The sequence below is a fragment of the Rhincodon typus genome, chromosome 2 (assembly GCF_021869965.1).
Source record: "Rhincodon typus isolate 14 chromosome 2, sRhiTyp1.1, whole genome shotgun sequence".
Lineage (NCBI taxonomy): Eukaryota > Metazoa > Chordata > Chondrichthyes > Orectolobiformes > Rhincodontidae > Rhincodon > Rhincodon typus.
In genome coordinates this window covers 17,734,478-17,758,715 of record NC_063333.1, presented here as the reverse complement: position 1 = coordinate 17,758,715, position 24,238 = coordinate 17,734,478, and the positions used below count along the sequence as shown (strand labels likewise).

At 40.9% G+C, this 24,238-nt stretch overlaps 1 protein-coding gene across 1 annotated transcript in view; it reads right to left on the bottom strand.

Moving 5' to 3' along the window:
- The window catches only part of rbm33a (RNA binding motif protein 33a), a 139,969-nt gene extending 116,558 nt beyond the window's left edge, over window positions 1-23,411 (bottom strand). The window contains exons 1-2 of the mRNA XM_048605997.1: window positions 23,197-23,411; window positions 20,109-20,187 (exon numbers count right to left, since the gene is read on the bottom strand). Coding sequence (XP_048461954.1) covers window positions 20,109-20,187; window positions 23,197-23,215 — 98 coding nt within the window. The 5' untranslated portion in view covers window positions 23,216-23,411. The remainder of the gene's footprint in view (window positions 1-20,108; window positions 20,188-23,196) is intronic.
- Window positions 23,412-24,238: the final 827 nt, after the last annotated feature.

Sequence of the window (24,238 nt, the reverse complement as noted above, 5' to 3'; positions counted from 1 at the left end):
CATTATTCCTTTACTAATGTCGCTAGACAGCACTGTCAATGACACATTGTCACCTGGCTGTTGATTAAATGTCAGCTAGTTGCACTGTAATTGGATGCATTGGACTTGTCCTGCTTTTGTGCTCAAGACATACCTGGGCAATTTCCATATTACTAGTGGATGGCAATGCTGCACTGGTACTGCAACAGTTTGGCTAGGACCGTGGCCGGTTCTGGAGAATAAGTCTTCCATGTTATTGCTGAAACTATTACCAGGACCCCTAGCCTTCATTCCAATAACTTCAGCCATTTTGTGATATCATGGGGAGTGACTCAAATTAGTTTGAGACTGGCATCTACCACGCTGGGGATTTCAGGTGGAATCCTCTCAGCACTAGTGTGTAAATACATCAGCTTTCTCTCCTTAATCTTTCATAATCTTTTCTCACTGCAAATGGTAGTTTATAACAAGTTAATCCATCAATAATTCCCAATCCTCCATTAATCTCCAAATAAGCATGAAAGAGAAAATGAGAAGAAACTGCAAACATTAAAAGTGAATTCAGAAGTTTTTGTAAGGCATTCAAATAGAAAAATGTATATCAAAGTGTGGGGCCAACTGGGGTCCAAAAAGGGGACCTGTGGAAAGCAGAGTATGACTGAAATGCAACATGAATACCTTCCACCTCTATTTACCAAGAAATGCTGCCCAAGACATGATAAAAGGCAATGTAGTTGAGACACTTTGTAAAGCCAATTGTGTACAAATTAGTAAAGGCATCATAACCAGACGGGAAGCATACTGGGGCAATTAAGTTCAGAAACTGTACTGATCATAACATTCCAATCCTCCTCAGATGCAGTAGTGCCAGAGGACTGGAGAGTTGCAAATATTACATGTTGTTTCAGTATAAGGAAACATTAGATAGGAACAGGAGCAGACTACAGTATCAAGCTTCCTCTGCCATTCAACACCATTCAGTTGATTCCAAGATCAACTTGTCCACTAATTCCCCACTCAATCTGCTCCCCTGAAACAGAAATCTGCATATCCAGCCTTAAAATATATCAACTATGTAGTATTCACAACCTTCTAGGATAGCAAAGTCCAAGGAATCACAAAACTGAGTAAAGAAATTTCTTCTCATTCCAGTTCTATATGATCTACTTGCCCCCAATTTCAAGATTTTCCAGCCAATATGGGCATACAATTAAATCCAGCAATGAAAAGCCAGTAAGTTCAATTTCAGTGATGGAAACATTTTTACAACACAATTTAATTTTTATGATGAGGGGAATGTATTGATGTAGTGCAGACTGACTTTGAAAAGGTGTCAGATGAGGTGCTAAATAATAGACTTGCCAACAAAGTTGAAGCCTGTGGGAGAAAAAAAAATTGGAGAGAACTGCACCGGCATGAGTATGAAACTGACAGGAAACAAGGTGATGAAACTTTTTTTTTTAAGACTGGAAGAAAATAATGGGCTTCTCCAGAGTTCAGTATGAAGATCATAGCTGCTCTTGACATATATTCACGAACCTAGACTGGGAGTACACAGCAACATTTTAAAATTGCAGACAAAATATTTAAGTACTGTGAACTATAAGGAACGACAAACATCAACAGTCAGGAAAGGATGGACATCTGACAGGTGAAATTTTACGCGGATAAGTACAAAGTGATATATTTTGGCAGCAAGAGTTAAAAGAGGCAATAAGAAATAAAGCTACATAAAGGGGACTTAGGGCCAAGCATGCACATAACATTGCAGGTTTTAAAAAAGCATACTGGACTTCTGGTTTTATAATTAGAGGCAGAGTAAAAATGAGCAAGGAAATTATAAACTACCTTTAAAAAACACTGGTCCAGACTCAACAGTTGTATCACGCAAAGGGTTATACAACACGTTTTAGGAATAATGTGAAATCCTCAGAGCATGTGCAGAAAAGACATAGAAGAACAGTCCCAGAGCTGATGAACTTCAAATACATACATAGATTAGAGAATCTAGGCTTGTTCAAGAGAGAAGGTGGAGAGGTGATGTAAGTATTTAAAATTACAAGTGCTGTTGGTAGACTAGTTATGGAGAAAACTGTTCCCACTGGCAAAAGGGTCGAGAATCAAAGGACACTGATCTGAGGTCAACAGCAAAAAGAAACCCGATAGGAATATTAGGAAAAAATATTTTCATGTGGCAAGCAGATACAACTTGGATTCTAATGCTCGAGTGTAGAGGAGACAGATTCAATTGTGGCATTCAAAAGGTAACAAGGGAGAAAATTTGTAATTACAGGAAATGGGCAGGGTATTGAGACTAACTGAATTGCTCTTGTAAAGAGCAGGCCTGCCCATAACAAGCCAAATGACTTCCTTTTGTTCTGTAACCACTATATAATTCTCTAATCAAACTTCCACTCCAAGTAAAAGTACTGTGGATACTCAACACCTGATAAAAAGAGTTGGAGAAACTCAGCAGTTCTGGCAGCAAGTGTCAAGAGAGAAGCAGAGTTAAGGATCTGAGTCCAATAGGGCTCTTCCTTGAAACTCATTTTTACCTTGGGACTGAAAATTACAGAATTCTTCATCCCCTCAGTCTTCCAAGATTTAAGATTTGGGAATTCCAGATTATCCCAAACAATCAGTGGATAATTCGTAAGTGATTTTAAGCCAGTTTATTAAGAAGCAATAGTTTAGATATGATACACAAGCTAAATAAGCAGAAAAGACATAGGACCTGAAATAAATTAGAATACTTTACCATTCACAGATTGGATAAAAAGGGTTGGGGGCGGGGAAATCAGGGGATGCTGATCTCCATGGTTGATGGTGGCAGTCTCCTCAGACAAGTGGACCAGAGATAGTAGGAACTGCAGATGCTGGAGAATCCGAGACAACAAGGTGCAGGGCTGGATGAACACAGCAGGCCAAGCAGCATCATAGGAGCAGAAAGGCTGACGTTTCGGGCCTAGACCCTTCATCAGAAAAGGGGGAGGGGAAGGGGGTTCTGAAATAAATAGGGAGAGAGTGGGAGGCGGATAGAAGAGGGATAGAGGAGAGGATAGGTGGAGAGGAAACAAACAGGTCGAAGAGGCGGGGATGGAGCCAGTAAAGGTGAGTGCAGGTGGGGAGTTAGGGAGGGGATAGGTCAGTCCAGGGAGGACGGACAGGTCAAGGGGGCGGGATGAGGTTAGTCGGTAGGAGATGGGGGTGCGGCTTGAGGTGGGAGGAAGAACAGGTTAGGGAGGCGGGGATGAGCTGGACTGGTTTTGGGATGCGGTAGGGGGAGGGGAGATTTTAAAGCTTGTGAAATCCACATTGATACCATTGGGCTGCAGGGTTCCCAAGCGGAATATGAGTTGCTGTTCCTGCAACCTTCGGGTGGCATCATTGTGGCACTGCAGGAGGCCCAGGATGGACATGTCGTCTGAGGAATGAGAGGGGGAGTTGAAATGGTTCGCGACTGGGAGGTGCAGTTGCTTATTGCGAACCGAGCGTAGGTGTTCTGCAAAGCGGTCCCCGAGCCTCCGCTTGGTTTCCCCGATGTAGAGGAGGCCACACCAGGTACAGCGGATGCAGTATACCGCATTGGCAGATGTGCAGGTGAACATCTGCTTGATGTGGAAAGTCTTCTTGGGGCCTGGGATGGGGGTGAGGGAGGAGGTATGGGGGCAGGTGTAGCACTTCCTGCGGTTGCAGGGAAAAGTGCCGGGTGTGGTGGGGCTGGAGGGGAGTGTGGAGCGGACAAGGGAGTCACGGAGAGAGTGGTCCCTCCGGAAAGCAGATAAGGGTGGGGAGGGAAAGATATCTTTGGTGGTGGGATCGGATTGCAGATGGCAGAAGTGTCGGAGGATGATGCGTTGGATCCGGAGGTTGGTGGGGTGGTACGTGAGGACGAGGTGAATTCTTTTTTGGTTCTTATCGCGTGGACGGGGTGTGAACTCATCCCTCGGATGGGCAGGAAGCAAGGCCGTGGTAGTTCTTGTTGGCATTTGGAAATCAACATACAAGTGGTTTGGATAGGGACCACAAATGATAAAGTCAAGAACTCGCAAGAAGCAAGAATCCATGGCTAGTATTGAAAATGAGGCTAGTTTTTTTTATAATTCATATATAGGATGTGGACATCACTGGATAACATTTGTTTCCTGTTCCAAGTTGCACTTGAGAAAGTGTTGGTGAGCTGCCTTCTTGGACTGCTGCAGTCATTTGATGTAGGTATACCTTTAATGCCATTAGGGAACGAGTTTTGGAATTTTGACTCAGTGATACTGAAGCAACAATGTATTTGTAATCCAACGCATCATCCTCCGACACTTCCGCCATCTGCAATCCGACCCCACCACCAAAGACATCTTTCCCTCCCCACCCTTATCTGCTTTCCGGAGGGACCACTCTCTCCGTGACTCCCTTGTCCGCTCCACACTCCCCTCCAGCCCCACCACACCCGGCACTTTTCCCTGCAACCGCAGGAAGTGCTACACCTGCCCCCATACCTCCTCCCTCACCCCCATCCCAGGCCCCAAGAAGACTTTCCACATCAAGCAGATGTTCACCTGCACATCTGCCAATGCGGTATACTGCATCCGCTGTACCCGGTGTGGCCTCCTCTACATCGGGGAAACCAAGCGGAGGCTCGGGGACCGCTTTGCAGAACACCTACGCTCGGTTCGCAATAAGCAACTGCACCTCCCAGTCGCGAACCATTTCAACTCCCCCTCTCATTCCTCAGACGACATGTCCATCCTGGGCCTCCTGCAGTGCCACAATGATGCCACCCGAAGGTTGCAGGAACAGCAACTCATATTCCGCTTGGGAACCCTGCAGCCCAATGGTATCAATGTGGATTTCACAAGCTTCAAAATCTCCCCTCCCCCTACCGCATCCCAAAACCAGTCCAGCTCATCCCCGCCTCCCTAACCTGTTCTTCCTCCCACCTCAAGCCGCACCCCCATCTCCTACCGACTAACCTCATCCCGCCCCCTTGACCTGTCCGTCCTCCCTGGACTGACCTATCCCCTCCCTAACTCCCCACCTGCACTCACCTTTACTGGCTCCATCCCCGCCTCTTCGACCTGTTTGTTTCCTCTCCACCTATCCTCTCCTCTATCCATCTTCTATCCGCCTCCCACTCTCTCCCTATATATTTCAGAACCCCCTTCCCCTCCCCCTTTTCTGAAGAAGGGTCTAGGCCCGAAAAGTTAGCCTTTCTGCTCCTCAGAATAGTTTACTGGTTTGAAGTTGATCCTCTGGACTTGAAGACGCAGTTTTTTCTGTTTTCTTCAGCTAGCCTTCTTGAGCTCGTCGAAGTGTTGGTTGATGATGCATGGTTAAATTTTGAAAAGCCTTTCCCTATCCAAACTTTTCTTGTCCTGACAAAGGTGCTTGGTTGGAGCTAACATTGATCCATGTTGAGAAGCTCTCTTTTGTCAAAAACAGCATTTTCTTCCTCAGTCTGTTTATATACTTAAATACTTGGAAGCTTACATCAATCCTGTATTCAGTTGTTCATTGGCAAGGAACAGATATTCAAAGTAATCCCTCCTATTTCTGTCAGAAATCTATTAAATCATCTTGTGCCTCTTTCTTGGGAGAACATCCTTTTTAACCTTCAGATAGTTAGTTTATATATGGGTCATGAGGTCATCTCCCACCCCCACCTTTCAGGGTTAGCAATGTCTTGTCTCCAGCACAAACAGACTGAAACTGCTGTGTCTGCCAGTTCAGGAAACTGCTTCTCTTATAAGATTGAATGAACAATTCCTATAACATTCAATACATTTTCTGGTATTTTGTAAAGTTATTGTATGGTGATTTTTTTTAAACAAATGCCTATTTCTCTAACTATCTTCTGTGTTTACAACCTAAACTAGCAACAACTATTCACTACTCAATGTACCATTTTTCTCATTCAAATGATCTTGATGTACGACATTAGCCTTTCAAATTATATCTTCCTCTTTTATATATAAAAATGAAATGAATGAGTAGAAAGTTACAGAAATCTTTTGCCCAAATATCTCAGTTAAGAAAAGCAATTACAATTCCTCAGTGACACGGTGGATAAAGGTGTTAGCTCAACTAAGTTCCAGTCAATGCTGCGTTACCTCATGGCAGCCAAAGCCCAGTTGCTATAATTAGCCTTTGGCCCTCTGAGCCAGTGATGAAAATTACCATAAAATGTTTCTGCTCCCAATTACTAGCCATTAATTCTTACTGGAAAACAGTTATGTGTAGGAATTACGTTGAGGATAAAAATAGATTGATGTATGCTATCTTCCATGGTTAAGTATTGCACTGACATTCATGGTAGTTGGAAGTAAATAAAATGGTATGAGATACCAGAGGGATACAGGCACCAATGGAACTCCACCCACAAAAAAACATCCACATCCGAGGGGAAGAAATGGAGAGAATACCGAAGGGGGTTAAAAAAATAGCACTTCTCTCATTTCTTTATTTGCATTTTTTTTGCGACTCGACAGTTTGACTGAACTACCTGCTGGACTTTATTTTGATTTTAGCTTATATCTAATTGATTGAGAATTAAAGAAATTGAGCCAAACTAAGGGCTTTCAAAGTACATCAAAACTTGCAACCATTTAACTTTACAAAGGTTACTATGGAAATCTTCCAAAGTTAGGATTCAATTACTCCCAGTGTGCTTTTCTAAGATAATTCACTCCTCCTGCCCTCCTATGAGTGGAAATGTTTGCAATAAGAATTCTCCTTCCTCTCCATTCATCCCAAGTATCCAGTTGAATTGCTATGACTGGAAGAAAAACTGCTTTTTCCTGGTGGGAAAAAATGTTCAACTTTTTTAGTAAACTCTATGCAGAACAGGTTTTAAAAAAACTAATTTCTCCCTTCAGTTTGTTTTTTACAGCAGTGGACAAAATATACAATATACTACTAGAAAGAATGTACATTTATCTAGGATCACTCACATGACCAGAATGTTATAAACTGCTTTGCAGCCAGTGAAATACCTTTTTTTGAAATGCTGACCACTGTTGTAATGTAGGCAAATACAGCTGTGGAACTGCCCAACACAGTCCCAGAAACAACAACAAAAAATGGTCAATTAATTTGCTTTTGTGATGGTGAGAGAAAGAGAGATCAGTCATGAGAATTCCCTTGGTCATATTTAACACCATCGGAATGTTGTTCACCAGCAAAGACGGGCAACAAACTTGATTCCTGCATCAATGTGGATATGTTTTAGTGTTGAAAATGAACTCATAATCTGACTCAGAAGTGGACTTCCGCTGAACCAAGGCTGACATCTAACATTTAAACTTATGTTGGCCTTTGGTAAATCTTCAAACTTTTTTCTGCAATTATGGCTTCTACAAAAAGTATTGACTCATGGTAGCGTGAAGTTCTATAAACGCCAGCACTTGTGCCAAAAGCTGTGCCATGACTGTTGCCAAGTTAATCAACTGAAAGAATATCACAGCACAGCATTATCCTGTCCAAACCCTACCCGAACTGGCTCTCACTAACAACGGACTGAGGTCCGAAACCAATTACAGCATTCCCAATTGTTTTTCCCATTGAATTCAACAAAGCATAGAGCAGGCACTGAATCTGAGATTTTGCTGAAGAAACTCAGCAAGTCCAAAAGCATCTCAAGAAAGAAACAAGAGTTAATGTTTCAAGTCCAGTAAGACTTTTTCAGAACTGAAGAATTCTGAACAGGACACAAACTAGACTCAAAACATTAACTCTGCTTCTCACTCCACAGATGTACTTCCTGGTTGTTTTTCAGATTTCCAGGATCCATGATATTTTGCTTTTATCTGGATATTTTCTGGTTTGCATAGTTTCTTCCATTTCCTTCACTGTATCTGGCTCAAAAAAACTGAAGTATTTTCCCAAACCACACTGTGGCACCAGTTTCAAAGGTTCAAATAAGTGGCTCACCACTATTTTTTCAAGAAAAATCAAGGATGGAGAATAATAATTGCTAGCCCTGTCAACAACACGCAAATCCCAAAAAGCAGCACACTGGGGAGAATGCATGTATATGACACCATCAGAGGTCAAATTATATCTTGAGAAAAAGTTGAAGATTAATACTCCTGCTGTCCATTCCACCTCTGCAACTTTAAACATACGTTGATTAAGCAGGCTGTAGTTGTACGCTCTCCAAACTATTTGCATTTCACAGATGACATTGGGTGAAATATGATCTGGCATATTGAGAAACTAAATGACAAACTCCATGATTACAGGACATAAAAATCTGCACATTATTCATGTTAAGTAATTACAAATTTTATGAAAAAAACTACAAGTAATTACTCATTTATTAATCTTTTATCTAGACAGCATTCGAATGGTCAACTGCTAGCACTGATGGCTGCTGCTGACATTAATAAGAATCACCAGAAAAATGAAACCATCTACGCAAATACACTTCTTCAGGACTAATCTCATGCAGAAATAGCTGGCTGAATGCTTTCAGCGATAGTTTCTGGGACAGACTCAAGACCAAGCTACACTAAACTTGGTATTGTGTGATAGCATTAATGTTCTCACAGGAAGAGTATATAAATTGCAGCTATCAGAGCATGGACTGAATTTTACATCCAGTTTGACAGGGTAAAGACTAGGTCTAAGACTAGCCTTTGGTATTTAAGTCATGGGTGGGCATTAAAGTAGAACTCGCTGAAATGAATTGGGATCTTGGGCTAGATGATAGGTTAGTAGGGAAACAGTGGCAGAAATTTAAAGGGGTATTTCAGAATACTCCAAGTACATTCCTATATTAAGGAAAATTTTCAAGACAGCTCCATAATTTATCGTTCATTGAAGTAGTTAAGAAAAAGCATATAATTGCTGAATGATAGCTGGAACAAATGACTCGTCAGAATAATGGCAGAAAATGGCTACCAGATTAATCAGAACAAATAAATTAGACCACAAGAGGAACCTAGCTAGAAATATAAACAGGGAAATAAAGAATTTCTATAAAAAGAATACAAAATCACCCCAGTAATACTGTAAATCAAGAGGTTGAAGGGAGGGGGGAATTTGGTCAAATTCTAATCACCAAGGTAGTTTTATGAATAAACTGATGGAGCTGCAGGATGTTAAGTCTCCAGATCCTGGCTGATGGACTCCATTGGAGAATTTTAAAAGAAGTGGCTAAGAAACTGCAGATGCACTGGCGTTCTTTGTAGAATTCATTAGATTCTGGAAAGGTTCCATCAGACTGGAAAGTAGTAAATTCAAGAAGGAAGGCAGAAAACATGAAACCATGGGCCAGTTAGCTTGAATCTATCATGGAGAAGGTGTTAAATTCACGAAGGATTTATAGCTAGGCATTTAGAAAATGTCAAGAATATGGTTCTGTGAAAGAAAAAACTGCTTAACTAATTTATTGGCGTTCTTTGAAGGAGAAAAGTTGCACTGTGGAGAAGAGAAAGTCCATTGATGTAAACTGTAGGAATTGTAGGAATATACTTATTCTGAGTGTTCTAAAATATACTTTTAAATGTCTGCCACTGTTTCTCTGCTGATCTTTCGCCAGCACAATATCCCAGTTCATTTCAGCAGGCTCATGCCCACCATGTAGTTGCCCTTATTTAACATGAAGTTCTGAAGAAGGGTCACTGGACCTGAAATGTTTACTCTGCTTTCTCTCCACAGATGTTGACAGACCTGCTGAGTTTTTCCAGCAATTTGTTTTTAATAAATTGAAAAGACTTGGATTTCCATAAGGTATGTGCTAAGGTGCCACAGTAAAGATTATTGCATAAAGTAGGGACTCATGGTGCAGAAGATAACATTTTAGTATGAATAGAAGATTGGTTGGTTTAAAAAAATGCATAAACATGCCAAGTAGCATCTTCCACATGTCTCAGTGCCAGGCACACAACTTTTTACTACTTCTATCAATGACTTTGATAAAGGGGAACAAAGATATGGTGGCTCAATTTGCCACTGACAAAGATACATAGTAAGGTATGTTCTAAGAGTAACATGAGTGCAGATACAGCAAGTAACTTAGGAGGCAAATAGAATACGATCCCTTTTTAAAAAAGCTGACCATTAAAGTAAGGGGTTTGTGGTTAAGTTATCAGGACATTAATGAGATCATATCTTGAATACTGCATGCAGTAGTGTCTCCTTATACAGGAAATATATAAAAGCATTGGAAGGCATTTCAGAGGACGTTAACCAGATTGATAGTTGGAATCAGCACACTGTCATATGAAGATAGATTGGAGGGGCTAGGCTTGTTTGCACTGGAGTTTAGATGTTTCAGGGGTAGTGATTGAAGTTCATAAGATCCTGAATAGTCTTAACAAGGCAGAAATGAAAAAGATTATTCTTCTTGTGGGTGACTCAAGAACTAGGGAACACTGTTTTAAACTTAGAGAGCAACCTTTTAAGATAGAAGTAAGGGGAAATGTTTTCTGTTAGAAGTTTGCACTGAGGTCATTGCATGTTTTAAGGCAAAGGTAGACAGACCCTGTTTAGTAAGGGAATTGAAAGTTAGTGGGGATAGTGGGGGTATGCAATTCCAAACACAAACAGATAAGCCATAATCTTACTGAATAGAGAGCATAATGGCCTATTTCTGTTCCTAATCATAGCATCCAGATACCTCTGCATTTCAGAGCTGTGTAATCGTCCATCATTTTTAAACAAATATTTTGTGGGATGTGGGTGCTGCTGGCTGGGCCAACATTTATTGCCCATCTCTAGTTGCTCAAGTGAGTGATGGTGAGCTACCTTCTTAAACTGCTGCAGTCCACCTGCTGTGGGTTGACCCACATTGCCAATAGGAAGGGAATTCTAGGATTTTGGCCTCGCAATAGTGAAGGAGCAACAATATATTTCCAAGACAAAATGGTGACAGGCTTGGAGGGGAGCTTGAGGGTGGTGGTGATCCCATGTGTCAGCTGTCCTTGTCCTTCTAGATGCAAGTGATCATGGGTTTGAAAAGGTGCTGTCTGAGGATCTTTGGCGAATCTCTGCAGTGCATCTTGTATATAGTGTACGCTGCTGCTACTGAGTGTCAGTAATGCAGCCTGTAGATGTGATGCCAAGCAAGCGGGCTGCTATGTCCTGAATGATGTCAAGCTTCTGCCACGATTATTGCTGCAACTTTCTGACAGGCTCCCACTATTTCTTCCTTTATGTTCTACCCAAACATTAAGGGACCTGTACACCACTTCCACAACTGGCTCATTGCCTTTATAATTCCTCATTTTTAACCAAACCGTTCCCACATCCTGGTTTCCTGAATTTAAGCCTGGCCTCTCTAGCTACCTGTCTACCTTATCCTAGCTTCCTATCATTCCTAAACAGTCTGTACCTTCCACATTTTAGGTACAAGTCCATACTGACCTGCAGCCATGATCCTGTAATGGCTTTTAGATCATATTTATAAACTTCCATTTTCACACTCAGTTCATGTGTTGCTTCAATTGCCATGTGCATTCAGAACCTTTACTTTCTTTATTCTTTCAGCAAACACAAGTCTTATCTGTTAGTTTACTCCAAGGTCTGTAATGTCTATTACTTCCTATCACGATGTGTTCATAATTTCCCCTATGAATGGCATTCTCCTCTGCCTTGTCGCGACTCTGATTTACCACGTCTCTTCAAATTTAACTTGTAGCGCTCTCCCTACTTAGTTTGAAATGTCATTATTTCCCTTGTTACGTGGCTGGCAAAAACACTAGTCACAGTATGGTTCAAACAAGGGCAGTCCCATTGGTACAAATCCATTCTTCCCCCGTATTGTGCCCCACAGTCCACTTCCTCCATACAAGTCTTTGGGGCACATTCATCTCCTCCCTTCCTTGATGTGCCTTATCCCAAATTGCATGTGGCTCAGGTAATAACAGAGATTATCAGCTCCGAGGGTCTGATTCTTCAGTTGGTGCATGGCTTCTCATACAAGCTATGCAGACCCTTCTAATATCACTAGTATCTACATGGACCATGATGACTGGATCCTCCCCCTCTCACTGCAAGTTCTTCTACAACCCTGAGCACTCTAGCACCAGGCAAACAAGACAGCCCTCTGGTCTCATGCCATTTGCTGCAAAGAATGATAGCAATACCTCTGTTGATTACGTCCTCTACTACCACTGCATTCCTTTGTACTCTCCCCACACCTGGATGTCTTCCTGTACCAGAGTGCCACGGTCAATCAACTCATTCATGATGTAGCCCTCGCTCCCATCCAAGCAAGCTGAAAGGACGTCAAATGTGTTGAACAATTTCAAAGACTGAGGCTCCTGTACTACTGTCCTCTGGATCACCTTACCTGCTTCACACTCTCCAGTCCTTGAACAATGACCAAAATTGAAGACCATATCCTGAAGAGTTGTGACTGCTTCCTGATACAAATAATACAGGAAACTTTCCAGCTCACTGATGCACCACATCGTCCGTAGATCAGCTTAATGCTCGAGCTCAGAGCCAAATTCAAACATATGTTTGTCCTGGATCGAACTGGTTGGAGCTTCCACATGCTGCAGCTGTGACACATCACCTTTCCTGCCATCCTTAATGCGTACTAATTAGCTATTTGATTATTTTATTCAATTACACATTTATTTTTGCTTTGGCTATGTTCTAGATAACTCCGGGTGTCTCTAGGTGCCCCTTTCACTCGCTCTTTGAGATGCTACTTCTGTCTTCAGGTGCTCCTTTAGGCTGCATCTACGACATTTTCTCTTTACAGATCCTGATTTATTTTCTTGTAATTTTAGTATTTTGTTTATAATTTCAGAATTGTAGTGTTAATATTTTGCGTTTAAAAATCTTTCATAGCATGCTAGCTATATGTCAATTTTAACACTCTTGCCCAGAGTCAAAAGATTGTGGGTGCATGTGGCCCTCTAGAAGCTCAGAGCAAAACCAAGTCTGACACTCGAGCGTAATACCGAAAGAGTGCTGCACTTTGACTTTTCGGTTAGGCATTAAAATTTGGCACAATATCAGAACAGCAGGGAGTTATTTCTGGTGTCCTGGTGAGAATTTATCCCTAAACCAATATCATAAAACAGCAATGTGATAATCACCAGATTAAGTTTCTGAAAGCAAAGTGGCTGTATTATCTACATACTTCATTGGCTCCAAAGCGTTTTGTAATAGCTAATGGCTGTGAAAAGTTCCACGTAAATGCAAAACTGGGCTCTACCACCTGTTTATACCATTTGAGGCACAAGTAGACCGGTTGTGTAGCTTCAGGTAGATATTTTAAGGTATGTCTAGAACTGAGATGAGGAGAAATTACTTCACCCAGAGTGGTGACCCTGAGGAATTCATTGCTACAGAAAGTGGTCTGCATTGGAAGGCTGCCACATCTTGTCAGAAATGGTGGTGGACAATAAATCACTGGAGGGAAATGCTCCATAAACATCCCCATCCTCAGTAATGGGGTAGCCCAGCACATCACTGCAAAAGGTAAGGCTGAAGCATTTGCAATAAGCTTCAGCCATAAGTGTCAAGCAAATGATCCATCTCGGCATCCTCCAGAGAATTCTAGCATCACAGTTGCCAGTCTTCAGTCAATTAGATTCATTCCACTTGATATCAAGAAATAGTTGGAAACAGTGAACACTGCAAAAGCTATGGGTCCCGACAGCATTTCTGCAGTGGTACTGAAGAGTTGTGTTCCACAAGTTGCTGTGCACCCAACTAAGTTGTGCCAGAACAGCTAGAACACTGACATTTACCTGATAAAACAGAAAATTGCTCAGGCAAGACAAATCCAACATGGCCAATCGACATCTAATCATTCTACTCTTGATCATTGGTAAAGTCATCAACAGTGCTATCAAACAGCACTTTCTCAGCAATAACTTGTTCTCTAACACTCAGTTCGAATTTTAGCAGGATCACTCAGCTCCTGATCTCATCGCAGCTTTAGCTAGGGATTCTATGATAGTCAAAACAGCTAAATTCTAAAGGTGGGGTGAAAGCGACAGCCTCGATATCATTTGACCAAGTCTAGGATCAAAAATGTAGTCAATGGGAATAGGGGGAAAATTCTCTATTGATGGAGTCATACCTGGCACACAGAAGCACGGTTTATGGTTGCTGGAGTTAAGTCATTTCAGTTCCAGGATATCTCTGCAGGAGTTCCTCGGGGCAGTGTCCTTGGCCCAACCATTTTTAGTTGCTTCATCAACCACCTTCATTCCATCATAAAGGTCGAAAGTGGGAATATTTGCTAACGACTACACAATTTTCAGCACAATCTACAACTCCTCAATGAACAGACTATTTCAATTTAAGAATGAACCGGGGGTTAATGGTTGAATGATGACCACAAACAATTGTCAATAGTCGGAAAAACCCATCTTTAGGGAAGGAAACCTGCCATCCTTACCTCGTCTGGCCTACATGTGACTCCAGACCCACAGCAATGTGGCTAACTCTCAGCTGCCCTCTGGGCAATTAGGGATGGACAATAAATACTGGCCTGGCCAGTCCCGTTAAAGTATACATATTAAAAAAGTCTACACCCAAATGCCACAAAACCTGGACAATATCCCAGATTGACCTAACAAATGGAAAATATCGTTCGCGCCACCCAAGTGCCTAGCAATGACCATTTCTAACAAGTAGCATTGGGGTAACACACTGGAAATCAAGCCACATGTTAATCCTGGAACAGCAAGTTAATGCTTTTATGAGAAACATGCAAAATCTCCAACCTAATTGAGATCTAGGTTGCTAGAAAGCATGGACTAGGTTCCTGCACTTAATCATTATTTATTACGGAAAATTAGACAAACCAAATAATCTCTCCAAATTAAAACTCTAAATCCTTCATAAATTCTCACACTGCCTGTAAAGCAAAAAAGACACCTTTTACTGTACCTCAGTACATTACAGTAATAAATCAAATCAAACACATAGACGCAAACAAATAGAGAAAAACAAAACACGTGGATGGAGGGAAAACTGGGAAGACAGTTCCGTAGTCTTTGTTCTCAAGATCTAGTGGGTTGGTTCTTACTGATCCAAATGTTTCTCCTTAATCCCCCTTTTCCCAAATGCTTTTACTTTGTTTACACAGGGCACAGGGGGGCTGTTTTTGTGAAAAGTCTCTGACATGTCAAATTCTAAGTCACAATTTGCAGCTTCTGTTCAAGGAAAGATAAGCTAGTTTTCGTCTGATTTAAAGTGTCTTAGTGCAGAGAACGGAGTGTGTTTCTGGCTGCAGCACACCCAGTGGTTTCCACTAGCTTCTCTGCTTTGTGCGCAGCCCAAGCTGTTCATCCACCTAACAACTAATCACCTTGTTGTTGGCAGGCAGGAGAGAACCAACCAGCTTCATTTGTAAACAACTTCGAGGCTCCAGTTCATTTGCACACTGCTGGAACCCACAGCTAGAGTTCGCAATATGTATCAAAGTCCTCACTTGCTAAACATGCAGCCATCGCTGTAAATCCCAACCAGAATTTTATTTCAGTTTTAAAAGGCACAAAAATTAAGAACATAAGGGAGGAGCTAATCATCACCAGTGAATAGCCACTATCATCCTGAGGCTACAACTGACCAGAAGCTACAAAAGCAGGTCAGAGGCGAGGAGTCCTGCAGTGACTAATTACATCTTCACTCCCCAAAGCCTATCTACCATTTATAAGGCAGAAATCAGGGGTATAATGGAACTGGATGATCCATTTGCCTGGATGAGCGCAGTTCCAACAACACTCAAGAAGTGTGACAACATCCAGAACAAAGCCATCCATTTGAATAGCACCACATCCACAAACTTACACTCTCTCCACTACTGAAATTCAGCAGCAGTGTGTACCACCTACAAGGTGCACTACAGAAATACACCAAGGATTCTTAGCCAGTGCAAAGTAACAGAGAAAACAGAAGAAGGAGTCAGCAATTCAAACCCTAAAGGCAGCTCTGCCATTCATTATGATCATGATTGATTGAGCTCAAAACCTTAACCCCGCTCTCCTCTCAGTAGTTCTTGATCCCTTGAGCCACAAAGACTAAATCTACCTCCTCTTTGAAATCACAATGTTTTGGCCTGAATCACTTTCTGGAGTAGTGAATTCCAAAGGCTCACCACTCTCTGGATGAAGAAATTTCTCTTCAATTGTATTCTAATACGATTTCCCCTTATCATTAGACTATGATCCCTAGTTCTGGACACCCCAACTTTGGGAACATCCTTCCTGCATCTAACTGGTCTAGTCCTGTTAGAGTTTTATACATTTCTATGAGAACCCCACTCAGTCTTCTAAACTTTGGTGAATCAATCCTAACCAACTCAATTTCTCCTCTGTTGTCAGTGCTGCCAGCCCAGGAATCAATGTGGTAAACCTTCGCACCACTCCCTCTATACTGAAAAAAAATTGTTCCTCAGATAATGAGACCATCCTTGATCCTGTACCCAAATCTTCTAGCTACGAATGCCAACCTTCAGTTTGCCTTCTTTACTGCCTGCTGCACTTGCAAACTTACTTTCAACGACTGGTGCAGGAGGACATCCAGACCTTGTTGAATCTTTTCCACACAACTTACAGCCAAATAATAATCTGCCTTCCTACTTTTGCGACCAAAGTGGATAACCCAATATTTATCCCCATTATACCGCATGTCATCACCTTCCAAACCCATAACCACTTCCATCTGGAAAGGCAGCAGATATATGTGAACACCTACAAAGTTCCCCTCCAAACCAGTCACGATTCTAACCGGGAAATATAACGCTGTTCCTTCAGGGTCACTGGGTCAAAATCCTGGAATTCCCTGCCTTACAGCATTGTGGGTTTATGTGCAGCAAATGGACTGCAGCAGTTCGAGACGACAGCTAACCACTACCTTCCCAAGGGCAACTGGGGATAGCAATTAATGCCAGTCCATATCCTGTAAAAGAATTTAAAAAAGGAGTGGCTCATTTCACCTTTGCTCAAATGGAGCACCTTCCCCTACCAGGAGAAGAAACATGCCCACACAATGCTTTTATTTCAGTGAAGAAAGGACAATGAAAGGACCCATTGCTTCTGCATCTCCATAGCAATGCTCTAACCTGAGTAAACACACCTCCCTTGAATTTCATTTAACAGTTAATAAGCCATGTTACATCTTCATACTGACCAAGTCTTACCCTTTTTAAGTTGTTTTCCTTATTTTGCAATCTTGCTAACTGCGAGATGAAAAGCTTTGAATTCATGTATCTTTGTGGCAATGCTTACTTTTACACTGAAGTCTGCTGTGATTTAATAACACTTAACTCAAGACAAGCAGGCACATCGACAACAATGAGCAAAATGCACACACTGTAGAGTCTCAACTTCTTTCAAAGGACACAAACTTCACAAGGAAATACAATGTGTTTCTTATATATTTTATTATGAGACAAGGGCATTGCTGACAAACTCAGCATTTACAGTTTGTATCTAATTGTCAGAGGAAAGGTGGTGGTCAACCACCTTATTGAACTGCCGTTATGATTCTACCAATGGCTACACTTCTAAAAATTGCTTCATTGTCAGTAACACACTGCAGGACGTGGCGAGGTCACACTATCAAATTTTTCCAACATGAGGAATTATTACAGACACTGAAAACAGAAACAGCAACACAGCTAATGAGCTCTATACCTTAAAAAGCTCTGTGGAAATTTGAATTTGATGCCATTTTTGTATTCCATTCTTTAAGTTTCTGAACTTGTTTTTTGATTTATTCAAGCAGGATTATATAATTACTACTTTACTCCATCATCACTTTCTTCTGAAAGCTCAATTTAGGAGATAAGGATCCTGTTGTGCATTGTTCTCGTAAACACTTTGTAATTATTCCTAAAGCATGAGAATAGTCCATGGACAACTTTTACATTTGTTTTGTAAATGCTTTCCCTTTGCCTCATTTAAAAGTTAAATAAGAAGCTTTTCACTTTTAGTGTAAACTTCAATTTATTAGCAGTAAATGATAACCTGTAAGTTGTTTTTACATTTCACTTTTTTCTTGACCACACAAACAAAATTATCATAATCTTTAAGTCGTTTCACATAGAAGAACTTTATAACCAAGTCACATTATACCTAAGTATAACTAAGATTAGTTGCTGTTTATGTATAGGAGCTCACTTTTAGAGTTTGCAGAGGTCTGACTTCTATGCCTGCTGTCAGGGATAATATATTTAAGATTACTTTGACCGAAGCTGAATCTGTACACAAAGGATATAAAACTGGTAATTTAATGGTTACCTCAACATCAACGGAAAATTAGGATATATTATAACATAAATCTCAAATCACTTATACATATTGAGATTAATTTTGTAACCATCCATATCTCCTGCCATAGTGTAAATGAAATAATGAACCTACACAAGGTGGTGCTTCATTCAGTTTTTCCAAAACAACTTAGATAACAAACTGTAGCATCATTTATGAATTATCCACCTTCATATACTCAGATTTTAGTCTTCAACATAAAAGGAGATCATTCACTGATGAAGAATTTTCATTAACAAGAGTTTATTAAAAACGACAGTGTCACACTGCAGTGAGAAACCATAGCATTAATAACAAATTAATATAGCTGATGAAACCCGAGACTAAATTTGCATTCAATAACAATGCATTTAACATCAATACGAGTTGAAGGAGTAAATGTCACTATCACCAACTCTTTTAAATAGTTTTGGCAACTTTGTTGTTTTAGTTGATTTTATTTAAAACTGATTAAGAGGGGTTACAAAACTCCCAACAAAAACAGAAATTGCTGGCAGCATCTGTGGGGAGGAAGCAGAGTTAACATTTTGAGTCCGGTGACATTCTATCAGAACTGAAGTATTACTACCATCAACAGAAAGGGGAATAAGCTGAAATAGACTGCCTCTGCAAATACTCGAAAATATCACGCGATTTACAACAGGACTGGTTGATTTGGACTTCGATATTATCTCCCCCCACCAAGAATGTCATGAGGGAAATCTGCTTTATGAACAGGTGGCACAGTGGCTAAGTGATTAGGACTGCTGCCTCACAGCATCAAGAACTCGACTTCCAATTCCAGCCTTGGGTGACTTTCTGTCTGCAGCCTACACATTCTCCCAGTGTCTGCATGGGTTTCAGACAGGTGCTCCAGTTTCCTTCCACAAACTGTACAGGTTAGATTGGTCATGTTAAGTTGCCTCACCGTGTCCAGGTACACTAAAGGCATTAACTGTGGTAAATGCGGGGCTTTGGGATAAGGTGTGGAGCTTGAACTGAGTGGGATGCTCTTTCAAGTGCAAACTTGGCCTCTTTTTGCACTGTATGCATTCTATGAAGACAACAGTTATTGGTGTGCCTAGGCTAACAGCCTTACGTTGTTCGCAAACAGACTGAGGCAATCTACCTTACAGAAGCTATTATTAATCAAGGATTCTGGGAAGAAGTCAGCGTAAAATTCCCAGCATGATATACTCTACAGCAGCCAACAAGGTCAATGGCTTCCACAGATGCGCAGCAGACATCAAAATAGCTGAAGATGGATGCTTATGCATGAAACAGCAATGCGTTAATTAAAAGCAACAGACAAGAACTGTCAGAAACAAAGTGTCTTGAAAATTTTACTTGAGATCTACTCATAACATTGTCGAATTGATGCAATGATAAATCTATGTTCAGCATGCCATTAGTCCAAAAGGATCTTTACAAGGGCCTGACAGTTGATTCACAAGGCCTTGCAAATAAATAATCACCATACTTAAGCAGCTTCTGCAAACTAAAGCAAGTAATGCCTAAATATTCCTCTGTACTCATATCAATTACTGCAAAGAATGGTGCTCTATCTGCAATCATTGTTCCATGAGAATGATCCCAGAGTTCTGGAGAAAATACTATTTTATGTTGCAAGCCAATCCCAACAGACTAAAAATCAAATGCATGGTAATTGGAAAAGCAGGTGGAATTCCCCACAAGTTGACAGCCTTACTGAATGAGCATAATGCAAAGCAATCGACTTGGGCATTTTGTTTGAAAATACATCTTAGCATTCAATTAAATGGAATGTTCTTCACGGTCTTTTTGTTTCAACAAGTTGATCCTCTGAAGCACTTGATAACCAACTGCTTAAAAGGAAAGCCTAATTGAGAACTTTGAAAATGGCATGTAATAGTGAAATTCCAGAGCTACCTGTCCCACTCTTCATTGGTTGCTCGTCTTCTCCGAGATCTCTCAGCACCAGGTTTATCAAGCTGGTCAAATTCATCTTCTACAAAAGCAAGAAAGATTTAATTAACCAACACAAGCCATTCTCCAGAAATACCAGCTCAACCAACACACGAGACTGCAAAGTTTTCAACTTAATTGTATTAACTTTAGGTTACTTTCTGCAGTCAAGATGGGAAATTACTAGCGTTAGCATATTACTTGCAAATATAATCATCGAAAATAACATCTATCTCTCGCAAAGAAACCACACGTTCACATGCTGTACAAATATCAGCCGATTTGAAGGCCTCATTTTTGCTGTTTACACTAGCAATTAGTCCGACTGATGTCCACTTAATGTAATATCTAAAATTCAAAGTGAAATGAAACGTGACAGCAAGTCAAACCAATTCATAATTAACGTGTATGCATCTGTATTCATTTACGAGTGATGATTTTACCAACCTCAAGTAAGCATGTTAGAAAAATTCTCATTTCTGCAATGAAGAGTGATATCATGTAGTGTGGCACTACCATTGTAATAATTCGTCAGACCGTGGGCAAATCCGGACATCATGTGTTACAGATGCCAAAAGTTAGAAGAATTGTAGGATAAGTGAATTAATTAAGGAAAGACAGAACTGATCTGCTCAGGACAAATCATGCTCAAGTAACTTGCGATCGAGAAGCATTAAACAGCAACCCAAGTTGAAAAACTTTAACATTGCAACTGGGCTGCGGCTTTCAAGAGAGAATTTCATTATTATTTGAACAGAAAGGTGTGCATGGCTACGGGAGGAAGGCAGGGGAAGGGACAAGGTGAGATCTTTTTGCAGAGAACTGGCACAAAAGCAACAGGCCAAACAGCTTTCTTTCGAGCTGTGACCATTCTATGATATATGTCTACCTTAAATGAAAGCAGTACAAAATGAGTGTGAGGCACAAAACCATACATTTTAAGAAATGCAACGAGATTGATAAAACCTTATCACCAACTCTGATGCAATTCTTGCGTACCCAATAAACACAAGCTGCATAAAAGTAGAGACCAACTATTTTAAAATATCAACATTAATATTCCAAGTTGCAATTTAAATTCAAAATCCAATATCAACCTGACTTGAAGGCTCCAATTCTAAATTCCCTGGGGTCAAAAGTTCAGAATACAACTTCCTCATAAGTGAAGTAGCAGTTAAAGTCAAGCAAATGTACAAAGTATAGTCTTCCTGTGACTATCAGTCCATAATGAATAACTGTCATAAATAAATCAATCATGCTCAACTTGCTGCTTATTATTTCTTTATTTTGCATCCACCGTATCCATTTTTACATTTTACAGCCTGTCTTCACTGGACAACATATGACCCAGTACATCCTACAGATAATACTGGATAATTACTTTTAATGCTTAAATTTCTATGTTTTGCATAATGCAATGAATTTGAACAGGAGCGGGAGAAAAATTAGGAAAATTACAGTTAAAAAGCAAAATATTCAGTTGACCTACAGATCGCCATTAATATTGAACTTTTAAAATGTAGCAATACTTCAAAACCCAGAAAACTACGGATATGATACACCAGACAACTAAAGTTCTGTAAATTCTATTCTGTTGTGTGAGGTCAGAGGTTCTCTTTTTTTTGTCAGAGTTGGAGAACATCTTAGAGACATTAACAAACAAAATTCCATCCCCCTCCTACTAAAGCCGAAGAGCAGTGCTTTTACATGATTTCTGTTCGTTTTGCATTACCTACATGGAAATGTGTAGGTAGACATTTACTTTTATTCATAAATTTTCCTACACCAATAACTCGTTGGGATCGGTTGGAGAAAGGCTTTGCAACAGATAAAACCAAAATTCTTAACTAAACAACTAATTACTTCATTGAAATGTTTTACGATTTACCACCAAAAGTATATAATATGTCCCTGAAAACGTACACATGTAGAGCTGTTAGTATTTATTGACAATTTAAGTCAAAGAATATTGGACTGCTGCCACTTGTTAAGACATCCAACTCATGCATTCCACAGAACATTTTTCCACCTTATCACTTATTTGGTGCTGCCAGCCATAAAGTATAAATTTTGTGCCATGGCTCAATGCTTCATACAAACTAAAATTAACAAAAAAACCATTATGTAGGCCCTTGGGTCCAATAATCAGAACTTGTTAAAAATGTAAAGACTATCTGCAGCACTGATGTTAAACACAAGTACTACTGATACCTGCCAAGACTAAATCATTCTATATCTATATAGATTTGTCTATGTCAAGTTGTGGCCATAGACACAGATCAATTTTGGGCCTAAACATCAAAGTTGTGCTCCAGAATGACATATCAGCAACGTAGAAGAAAATTTGAAATGAAGACAGAAAATGTTGGAAATAAAAGATCTGCTGTATTTTATAAACATCTAATATTATAAAAAATAAGTGTGCCAGCCAATATTATGACTGGAAAAATAGAAAAAAAAATCGGGTTAATCAAGTAGCAATGATAAATAGAATACCAAAGCAAAATGCTCATGCTTTTGATACAAAACGGTTAATATAATGGTTTTCAAATACGTATATTGGTCAACTCTTTTGTCTATCTGTCTCAATGCAAGAAAGCAATGGAAACCATTTTTTTAAAGTGATGAGTCAACAAGACCTAACATTTTTATAATCGTTGGGTCTGTCCTCTCCAAACACGCCAACCTCCCCACCCCCACCCCAAAACAAATATTTGGTCATGGCTGTAAACTGGGAAGGAGAAGGAAAGCATCGGTCCAGCAATGGAGGTTGTGGCTGATGAGATCCAACTGCAGGCCACCCTCCTTCTATAAGCGGCGGGAGTAGATACATTCACGCCTAACCCATACCAGCCTCCAGCACCGAACCAGTCAAACCATCCTGGGTTTACTCTGCCCCGGGACAGAGACGGGCCCAGATCAGGTCCTTCTCCTTTCTCCCAAGCTGAGCTTGGGGCCTCGGCAGCACGGAGAGCCTAACGCAAACTATCTCTGATTCGTTTATAATTCAGTGCCTTGTTTTCACTACGTGAACCCGCGATTGAGAAATTACCTTGCGCGTTGCAGGCCATCGTGCAGCGGTTGTATTAAGTCAGGGTTGCATTAACCTGGATTCACTTCGCTTCACTTGTCCGGGAAACGAGATGAAAGAGGGACAACAAAAACACAGAAACCCAACTGAAATATTCCGTTTTTTTTCTGTCTCTCCCTTGGTCTCGAGAGAGTAAGTAGATTTCTCACAACATGGCGGAATTGCACCGTCCCCGTGAAGCATCACGGTCTGCTGGAGGACTCCGCCGCAGCCGCGCGTGCGCATTGTAGTGAGCCGGCCATGGCGGGATGGAGAGTTGAAGTAAATTACCGGACAGCAGGAGAAATGGAAGCGGGGTTTGTTTGGTGGCTGGAGACGAGGGGATTAGGTGAGGTTTCGTTGAAGACTCCGTTGTTTCGTCCACTTAAACAATGTTACCTCGTAAAGAGTTCCCAGGAAAAGTCGTATTCGGTCTGAAACGTTGACTCTGCATCCTTCTCTGCAAGTGCTGACAGAGTTGGAGCCATAGAGTTCTTGCAGCAGTTTGTTTTTTTCTCCCCCCTTCTTTCATATCAGGCCTTCAGCATGTACTGTCTTTTTAGGCAGCATCAGAGGAGTAGGAAAGCTGACGTTTTGGGTTGGGACCCCTCTTCAGAATATTTACAAATGTTTGAAAAATAGCATAAATATATTCGGTTTCAATGTTAAAAATGTGTATATATAAACTCACCGGATAACTTTCATGTACCCTTCATAGAATCGCTACAGTGCGGGAAGAAGTCATTGGGCCCATCGAGTCAGCACCAACCTTCCGAAGAGCATCTCGCCCAAACCTAGCCTCCCACACTATCCCTGTATTTTCAGTTGCTAATTAGTTCACATCCCTATACACTAAAAGGGAATTTACCATGGCCTACCTACACGTCTTTGGACTGTGGGTGGAAACTGGAGTATCTGGCAGAAATCCATGCAGAGAAGGGGAGAATTTACAAACTCCACACAGTCACACAAGGCAGGAAGCAAATCCAGGACCCTAGCTTTGTGAGGCAGCAGTGCTAACCAC